A 9,603-nucleotide genomic window follows, 5' to 3' on the forward strand; every position below is an offset into this window, starting at 1 on the left:
TGGAGTAACTGGGGGTGGGGATGCTTCTCTTCCAGCCTCCCCCAAGCATCCCCGTGTCCCGATGGTGGTGTTTGACCCCATGGAATGATGGCCAACCCTCAACTTGACATTTCCCCCCCCCTCCTCCTCTCCCTTAAGGACGTTGTGATAACTGTCCCCGGAGCCGTTTGCCTTTCTTATCGGGGACGGTGGCCAAACAAGCCTGGCCAGGATATAAGGAGCTGGGGCCAGGACCCGTGGTGTACCTGGTGTGTCCCTTCGCCTCAGTTGTTGGCCGGTAGAAGACACCATGAAGGTGGTCCTGCTCCTTGCCTTGGTGGCCATGGCCCACGGACTCGGCTACAGGTGAGCCACGGAGGGTGTTGAGGTGGCCACGAGGCCACCACGGGTCCTGAGGAACCCCTAGCATCCATACTGGGGGAGGTAGGACCAGGTTGGATGGGGCTTGGAGCAATCTGGTCTACTAAGGAGGTGTCCCTGCCTATGGAACTAGATGGTCTTTAAGGTCCCTTCCAACCCAAACCATTCCCAGCAGGGATAGAGGGGGACAACCTCCAGTCCCCTCCCCACCAAGCCATCCCCGTGGCCCCTGGGTCCAAGAGATGGGGCGAGCACTACTCGCTGCCCACTCCCCGGTGATGGATTGTCCCCTCCTTGTCCCCAGGGTCCCTCTGAAGAAGATGAAGTCCCTGCGGCAGACGCTGAGGGAGCAGGGCTTGCTGGAGACCTACCTGAAGCAGCACCACTTCAACCTGGCCTCCAAGTACTTCCCCGCCCGCATCAACGCCGAGCCCCTGCAGAACTACCTGGACGTGAGCGTGGCGGGGTTGGGGGGCTGGCAACTGGGGGGGCTGCCCCCTTACCTGTCCTCTTAGCCCCTTACCCAAGCCACTAGCCCCTTACCCTTCCCCTTAGCCCCTTACCTGACCCGTTAGCCCCTTACCCTTCCTCCTAAGCCCTTGCCCTTCCCCCTAGCCCCTTAATGCCTTGTCTGACCCACTAGCCCCTTGCCCATCCTTCTAGCCCTTTACCTGACCCACTAGCCCTTACTCATCCCCTTAACCCCTTGCTTGACCCACTAGCCCCTTCCCTGACTCCCTAGTCTCTTACCCTTCTCCCTAGCCCCTTACCTGACTCACTAGCCCCTTGCCCATCCTTCTAGCCCTTTACCTGACCTGCTAGCCCTTACCCATCCTCTTAACCCTTTACCTGATCCCCTAGCCCCTTACTTGACCCACTAGCCCCTTACCTGACCCATTAGTCCCTTACCTGACTCACTAGCCCCTTACCTATCCCCCTAACCCCTCACCTGACCCACTAGCCCCTTACCTGACCCACTAGCCCCTCATCTGACTCCCTAGTCCCTTACTCTTCTCCCTAGCCCCTTGCCTGAATCACTAGCCCCTTACTTACACCACTAGCCCCTAACCTATCCCCCTAACCCCTCACCTGACTCCCTAGTCCCTTACCCTTCTCCCTAGCCCCTTGCCTGAGTCACTAGCCCCTCACCTGATTCCCTAGTCTCTTACCCTTCTCCCTAGCCCCTTACCTGACCCACTAGCCCCTTACCTCCACCACTAGCCCCTTACATATCCCCCTAACCCCTCACCTGACCCACTAGCCCCTTACCTGACCTCCTAACCCCTTGGCCATCCTCCTAGCCCTTTACCTGACCCACTAGCCCTTACTCATCTCCTTAACCCCTTGTCTGACCCATTAGCCCCTTACCAGACTCCCTAGTCTCTTACCCTTCTCCCTAGCCCCTTACCTGACTCACTAGCCCCTTACCCATCCTTCTAGTCCTTTAGCTGACCCACTAGACCTTACTCATCCCCTTAACCCCTTACCTGATCCCCTAGCCCCTTACTTGACCCACTAGCCCCTTACTTGACTCCCTAGTCTCTTACCCTTCTCCCTAGCCCCTTACCTGACTCACTAGCCCCTTACTTGACTCACTAGCCCCTTACCTATCCCCCTAACCCCTCACCTGACCCACTAGCCCCTCACCCTTCTCCCTAGCCCCTTACTTGACTCACTAGCACCTTACCTATCCCCCAACCCCTCACCTGACCCACTAGCCCCTTACCTGACCCACTAGCCCCTCATCTGACTCCCTAGTCCCTTACTCTTCTCCCTAGCCCCTTGCCTGAATCACTAGCCCCTTACTTACACCACTAGCCCCTAACCTATCCCCCTAACCCCTCACCTGACTCCCTAGTCCCTTACCCTTCTCCCTAGCCCCTTGCCTGAGTCACTAGCCCCTCACCTGATTCCCTAGTCTCTTACCCTTCTCCCTAGCCCCTTACCTGACCCACTAGCCCCTTACCTCCACCACTAGCCCCTTACATATCCCCCTAACCCCTCACCTGACCCACTAGCCCCTTACCTGACCTCCTAACCCCTTGGCCATCCTCCTAGCCCTTTACCTGACCCACTAGCCCTTACTCATCCCCTTAACCCCTTGCTTGACCCACTAGCCCCTTCCCTGACTCCCTAGTCTCTTACCCTTCTCCCTAGCCCCTTACCTGACTCACTAGCCCCTTGCCCATCCTTCTAGCCCTTTACCTGACCTGCTAGCCCTTACCCATCCTCTTAACCCTTTACCTGATCCCCTAGCCCCTTACTTGACCCACTAGCCCCTTACCTGACCCATTAGTCCCTTACCTGACTCACTAGCCCCTTACCTATCCCCCTAACCCCTCACCTGACCCACTAGCCCCTTACCTGACCCACTAGCCCCTCATCTGACTCCCTAGTCCCTTACTCTTCTCCCTAGCCCCTTGCCTGAATCACTAGCCCCTTACTTACACCACTAGCCCCTAACCTATCCCCCTAACCCCTCACCTGACTCCCTAGTCCCTTACCCTTCTCCCTAGCCCCTTGCCTGAGTCACTAGCCCCTCACCTGATTCCCTAGTCTCTTACCCTTCTCCCTAGCCCCTTACCTGACCCACTAGCCCCTTACCTCCACCACTAGCCCCTTACATATCCCCCTAACCCCTCACCTGACCCACTAGCCCCTTACCTGACCTCCTAACCCCTTGGCCATCCTCCTAGCCCTTTACCTGACCCACTAGCCCTTACTCATCTCCTTAACCCCTTGTCTGACCCATTAGCCCCTTACCAGACTCCCTAGTCTCTTACCCTTCTCCCTAGCCCCTTACCTGACTCACTAGCCCCTTACCCATCCTTCTAGTCCTTTAGCTGACCCACTAGACCTTACTCATCCCCTTAACCCCTTACCTGATCCCCTAGCCCCTTACTTGACCCACTAGCCCCTTACTTGACTCCCTAGTCTCTTACCCTTCTCCCTAGCCCCTTACCTGACTCACTAGCCCCTTACTTGACTCACTAGCCCCTTACCTATCCCCCTAACCCCTCACCTGACCCACTAGCCCCTCACCCTTCTCCCTAGCCCCTTACTTGACTCACTAGCACCTTACCTATCCCCCAACCCCTCACCTGACCCACTAGCCCCTTACCTGACCCACTAGCCCCTCATCTGACTCCCTAGTCCCTTACTCTTCTCCCTAGCCCCTTGCCTGAATCACTAGCCCCTTACTTACACCACTAGCCCCTAACCTATCCCCCTAACCCCTCACCTGACTCCCTAGTCCCTTACCCTTCTCCCTAGCCCCTTGCCTGAGTCACTAGCCCCTCACCTGATTCCCTAGTCTCTTACCCTTCTCCCTAGCCCCTTACCTGACCCACTAGCCCCTTACCTCCACCACTAGCCCCTTACATATCCCCCTAACCCCTCACCTGACCCACTAGCCCCTTACCTGACCTCCTAACCCCTTGGCCATCCTCCTAGCCCTTTACCTGACCCACTAGCCCTTACTCATCTCCTTAACCCCTTGTCTGACCCATTAGCCCCTTACCAGACTCCCTAGTCTCTTACCCTTCTCCCTAGCCCCTTACCTGACTCACTAGCCCCTTACCCATCCTTCTAGTCCTTTAGCTGACCCACTAGACCTTACTCATCCCCTTAACCCCTTACCTGATCCCCTAGCCCCTTACTTGACCCACTAGCCCCTTACTTGACTCCCTAGTCTCTTACCCTTCTCCCTAGCCCCTTACCTGACTCACTAGCCCCTTACTTGACTCACTAGCCCCTTACCTATCCCCCTAACCCCTCACCTGACCCACTAGCCCCTCACCCTTCTCCCTAGCCCCTTACTTGACTCACTAGCACCTTACCTATCCCCCAACCCCTCACCTGACCCACTAGCCCCTTACCTGACCTCCTAACCCCTTAGCCATCCTCCTAGCCCTTTACCTGACCCACTAGCCCCTTACCCTTCCCCCTGCTCCTTACCCGTCCCCCTAAGCCCCTACCTGACCCACTAGCCCCTTAACTGACCCCCTAGCCCCTTACCCAACCCACTAGCCCCTTGCCCTTCCCCCTTACCCTTTCCCCTAGCCCTTCCCCATTCCTCTAATCCCTTCTTTACCTGACCTGCTAGTCCCTCACCCACCCCACTAGCCAATTATGTGTCCCACTAGCCCCTTACCCGTCCCGTTTTGACAGAATGAGTACTTTGGCACCATCTCCATCGGGACCCCAGCCCAGGAGTTCACCGTTGTCTTTGACACCGGCTCCTCCAACCTGTGGGTGCCCTCGGTCTACTGCTCCAGCCCTGCCTGCAGTAGGTGTTTGGTAGCCCCCGTGGCCACCAAGTGAGGGACGAAGGCAGGGAAAGCCCTGGGCTTGGTGAACCCATGGTGGGGCTGGGAGCTGAGAACGGCTCCACCTTGTCCCTCCCAAGGGATATGGGGTGATGGGGGACCACTGGAGGGTCACCCTTTGTCCCTGGGGACAGGATGGACCATGACCACCTCCCTCCTGTGCCCTCAGCCACCCACAACCGCTTCAACCCAGCCCAATCCTCCACCTTCATCGGCACCAACGAGAGCCTCTACATCGCCTACGGCACCGGCAGCATGTACGGCGTCCTGGGCTACGACACCGTCACCGTAAGCCAGGGCCACACCGGTGTCCCCCCTCCCACAATCCCACAGGAGCAGGGACACGGGGACATCATCCACCCAAACCCACCACTCCCTTTTCCCAACCAGGTCGCCAACATCGAGGTCCTCAATCAGATCTTCGGGCTGGCCGAGAGTGAGCCCGGGGCTTTCTTCTACTACACCCCCTTCGATGGCATCCTGGGGTTGGCGTTCCCCAGCATCGCCTCTTCTGGGGCCACCCCTGTCTTTGACAACATGATGATGCAAAACCTGGTGGCCGAGAACCTCTTCTCCGTCTACCTGAGCAAGTAAGTCCTGGCTGGACCCCCCCCACCAGCCTTTAACCCAGGATTCACACAGATTCAACAGAGTTGGAAGGGACCTTCTAGAGATCTTCTAGTCCAACCCCCCAGCCAAAGCAGGGTTGCCCAGAGCACATCACTCAGGAGCATCCAGGCGGGGCTTGAAGATCTCCAGGGAAGGGGACTCCACACCCTCCCTGGGCAGCCTGTTCCAGGGCTCTGCCACCCTCACCATAAAGTTCTTCCTCATTTTTGAGTGCAACTTCCCATCTTCCAGCTTGTGCCCATTGCCTCTCGTCCTGTCACTGGAAACCACTGGAGAGAGTCCAGCTCCATCCTCCTTCAACCCTCCCTTTAGGAACTTGTAAACATAGATGAGGTCTCCCCTCAGCCTTCTCTTCTCCAGGCTAAAGAGCCCCAACTCTCTCAGCCTTTCCTCATCAGGGAGATGCTCCAATCCCTCCATCATCTTTGTTGCCCTACGCTGGACTCTCTCCAGCAGTTCCCTGTCCCTCTTGAACTGGGGAGCCCAGAACTGGAGGCAGGATTCCAGTTGTGGCCTCCCCAGTGCAGAGCAGAGGGGCAAAACGACCTCCCTCGACCTACTGGCCACACTCTTCCCTACACAGCCCAGGGTTCCATTGCCCTCTTGGCCACAAGGACACATTGCTGGCTCCTGGAGATCCTACCATCCACCAGGACTCCCAGATCCTTCTCCTCAGTAGTACTTCCCAGAAGATCCACCCCTAACCTCTATTGGTGCCTGGGGTTCTTCCTCCCCAGGTGCAGGACCTTCCATTTGTCCTTGTTGAACCTCATGAGGTTCTTCTCTGCCCAGCTCTCCAGGTCATGCTGGATGGTGGCACAGCCCTCTGGAGTGTTGGCCAGCCCTCCCAGTTTGGTGTCATCAGAGAACTTGCTGATGATTTTCTCCCCTTTTTCCCCTCCCCTCTGAGCCTGACGCCCCGTGGCTCCTTGGGGACGCGGCTTCAGCCCCAATGGTGGAGGGTGCCAGCAAAGTGACAGTTGGTGGGGTGGGACTGCCCCACCTGATGGCTCTGTCCTCGCAGGGAAGGGCAGAGTGGCAGCTTCATCCTCTTCGGTGCCATCGACCCCTTCTACACCACCAACGGCATCTCCTGGATCCCGCTCTCCGCCGAAACCTACTGGCAAATCACCATGAACAGGTTGGGTGGCTACCATTTTGCCCTTCGGTGGGGTGGTTTTGGGGAGGTGCAGCCCCTCATTTCACCCCACAACCCTTCTCCCCAGCGTCTCCATCGGCGGCAAGGCCATCGCCTGCGCCTTCGGCTGCCAGGCCATCGTGGACACGGGCACCTCGCTGCTGGCCGTCCCCGAGAGAGCCCTGGGCACCATCCTCAGCGTCCTCGGCGCCAACTCCAGGGGCCAGGTGAGGTCCCAGGGGACCACGTAGGGCTTTGGGGGGAGTTTACCCATCCCCATCGCTCCCTGGGGTCTCTCTTGGGGTGGCTGTTGACTGCCACTTGCCCCCGTGTCCCCATCCTCTCCCAGATCAGCTGCAGCGCTGCCCGCAGACTGCCCAACATCGTCTTCCACATCAACGGCAAAGCCTTCCCAGTGCCTCCCAGTGCCTACGTGATAGAGGTGAGCATCCAAGCTGGGTGGCAGTGTTGATCTGCTGGAGGGTAGAGAGGCTCTGCAGAGAGATCTCGACAGGCTGGATCGATGGGCCGAGACCAACAGGATGAGGTTCAACAAGGCCAAGTGCCAAGTCCTGCACTTTGGTCACACCAACCCCCTGCAGCGCTACAGGCTGGGGGAAGTGTGGCTGGAGCTGCCTGGCAGAAAAGGACCTGGGGGTGTTGGTCGCCTGTCGGCTGAACAGGAGCCAGCAGTGTGCCCAGGTGGCCAAGAAGGCCAACAGCATCCTGGCCCGGGTCAGGAACAGCGTGGGGAGTAGGGCCCGAGAGGTGATTGTCCCCCTGTACTGGGCACTGGTGAGGCCCCACCTCGAGTGCTGTGTCCAGTTTTGGGCCCCCTACCATAAAAAAGACATTGAGGTGCTGGAGCGGGTCCAGAGAAGGGCAACGGAGCTGGTGAGGGGTCTGGAGCACAAGTCTTATGAGGAGAGGCTGAGGGAGCTGGGGGTGTTCAGCCTGGAGAAGAGGAGACTGAGGGGAGACCTTATCACTCTGTACAAGTACCTGAAAGGAGGCTGTAGAGAGACGGGGGTCGGTCTCTTCTTCCAAGTTACAGATGATAGGACAAGGGGTAATGGCTTCAAGTTGTGCCAGGGGAAGTTCAGGTTGGATATTAGGAAACATTTCTTTACTGAAAGGGTTATCCAGCACTGGAATGGGCTGCCCAGGGAGGTGGTGGAGTCACCATCCCTGGAGGTATTTAAGAAACGTGTAGACATGGTTCTTCAGGGCATGCTCTAGTGCCCAAGATTACTGGTTTGTGGTGGGGTGCTGTGTGGGTGGGTGATGGTTTTTGGTGTTTCTTGGTTTTTTTGTTTTGTTTTTTTTTTGTTTTTTTGTGGTTGGACTCGATGATCTCTGAGGTCCCTTCCAACCACTACGATTCTGTGATTCTGTGATCCCACCACGGGGAGAGGGCTGGTGGGGCTCAGGGGCGTGGGGAAGGGGGGTGTCTGGCAACTGGTAGCCACCGTCCCCCGTGTCCCCGCTGCAGAACAATGGGTCCTGCGACCTCGGCTTCCAAGGCATGGATGTCCCCACCGAGTCGGGCGAGCTCTGGATCCTCGGGGACGTCTTCATCCGCGAGTACTACGTCATCTTCAACAGGGCCACCAACATGGTGGGGTTGTCCCGCCTGCCCTGAGCATGCCACCACGCTGGGGACAGGGACGAGCAGCCCACCTCGCTGTCCTTGGTGGCCCCAGCCCGGTGGCTGGCAGGGCTGGCCCTTGCCCAGCGCTCCTGTCCCCTCTGGTCATGGCCACCGAGCACAATAAAGGTGTGGAGAAGCCCCCCTTGTGCCGTGTCCCTCTGGGAAGGGCTGGCACGGCCACCCCGGGGCTGCCACCACATCCCTGGGCATGGCCAGAGGACACTGGTGGGTGGGCAGAGGGGGTATCACCTTATCCCACCTCCTGGTGGTGGCCTCAGCCCCACAGATCTAGGGGTGGAGGTACCCACAGCCACTAAGAGCTCTGGGTTGCCCAGGGGGGCTTTATCCAGGGGGACAGTGCTTGTCACTATGTACAGGTGGCCCAGGGCCACTGCTTTCTGTCCCCACACCAGCCCAGGGCACAGCATCCAATGCCCACCTGGTCCCATCCTGGTGCTGGGGGGCTTTGTGCCACTAATGACCACCTCTCCCTGCTGGGGGCCACCTGGAGAACCCCCCCATGATACTACCAGGAGCCACGGACCCTTATTGTCACCATCTCCCTGGATAGGGCCGTGCTCCAGGTGCCCCTTCCTGGGGCAGCACCAGCCTCTGCCCCCCCAGATGCTTCCCAGGACATTTACTCAGGGAAAGTCTCGACCAGGAGCAGCCAAAATTAGCCAAAACCACCCCAAAACCAGGAGCAGGGGGACAGGGAGTAAATACCAGGGTGACTTTATTGGTGGCAGGGAGGGCAGGTGGCCCCCTCCCCATGGTAGCCACCCCAGGGGGTGCGTGCCACGGTTGGGGGGGCTGGCACAGGGCACCCCAGGAGCATCTCCCAGCCCCACATCCTGCACCCAGAGGGATTGGGGGGGTGTGGGGAGGGGGGGGGACTGGTCCTGCCCCACAGTCCTGCCTCAGTGGGGCAGACGGGGACCTCAAGAGAGAGGCGGTGGCCATGGACCCGTAGGAGGGGGGATGCTGTTGCCCACCCCATCTGCTTGCCACCCCCCAGCCCCACCGGGGGCCTGGTGGGCCAGGCCTGCTGGTCCTGCAGGATCCCCTCTTCCTCTCCCTTTCTTCATCCTCCTCCTCTTCTTCACCATCCATCCCTAGGGAGCCCCAGTGGGGCTCTCCCTGCTGGCCCGTGGCACAGAAGAGGGGGCCGTGTCCCCGGGGGGTCCCTGAGCCTCGGGGCTGGGGCTGCCTGTGGGATCTGGGGGGGCTTCAGCCTCAGAGGAGGGCGTGTTGGGGGGCAGAGGAGCTGCCCCTGGGTGCCCGGGGGGGCTCAGTGTGGTCGGAGGGTTCTTGGGGGGGTTCAGTGTGGTCGGAGGGTGCTCAGGGGGGCTCAATGTGTTTGGAGGGGGCTCCCCAGCTCCCCAACTCCCCGGAGAGGGGTTGAGGGGGGCTGTGTTGGGGAGCAGGAGCTGGGCCAGGCGGTGGCGGGGGGGCCGGGGGGATGCTGGGGGGCGCGGGGGGCCAAGGGGTGACTC

General features: G+C 59.3%; 1 protein-coding gene across 1 annotated transcript; it reads left to right on the forward strand.

Annotated features, from left to right (window-relative positions):
* Positions 1 to 6: 6 nt before the first annotated feature.
* LOC106891976 (pepsin A-like) lies at positions 7 to 8,246 on the forward strand. The gene is made up of 9 exons (XM_014948824.1): positions 7 to 345; positions 665 to 812; positions 4,531 to 4,648; positions 4,858 to 4,976; positions 5,079 to 5,278; positions 6,343 to 6,459; positions 6,545 to 6,683; positions 6,806 to 6,898; positions 7,949 to 8,246. The coding sequence occupies exons 1-9, from the start codon at positions 290 to 292 to the stop codon at positions 8,096 to 8,098; spliced, it is 1,140 nt and encodes a 379-aa protein (XP_014804310.1). The 5' UTR covers positions 7 to 289; the 3' UTR covers positions 8,099 to 8,246.
* The last annotated feature ends 1,357 nt before the right edge of the window (positions 8,247 to 9,603 follow it).

This window comes from Calidris pugnax, unplaced genomic scaffold (genome assembly GCF_001431845.1).
Source record: "Calidris pugnax isolate Ruff unplaced genomic scaffold, ASM143184v1 scaffold107, whole genome shotgun sequence".
NCBI lineage: Eukaryota > Metazoa > Chordata > Aves > Charadriiformes > Scolopacidae > Calidris > Calidris pugnax.

Bases quoted from the DNA above. Each gene is read 5' to 3' on its own strand.
- LOC106891976 (XM_014948824.1), top strand. From the start codon at position 290: ATGAAGGTGGTCCTGCTCCTTGCCTTGGTGGCCATGGCCCACGGACTC. The intron at 4,649-4,857 runs GTAGGTGTTTGG...CTGTGCCCTCAG, and splicing joins CTGCTCCAGCCCTGCCTGCA to CCACCCACAACCGCTTCAAC. The intron at 6,899-7,948 runs GTGAGCATCCAA...TCCCCGCTGCAG, and splicing joins CCAGTGCCTACGTGATAGAG to AACAATGGGTCCTGCGACCT.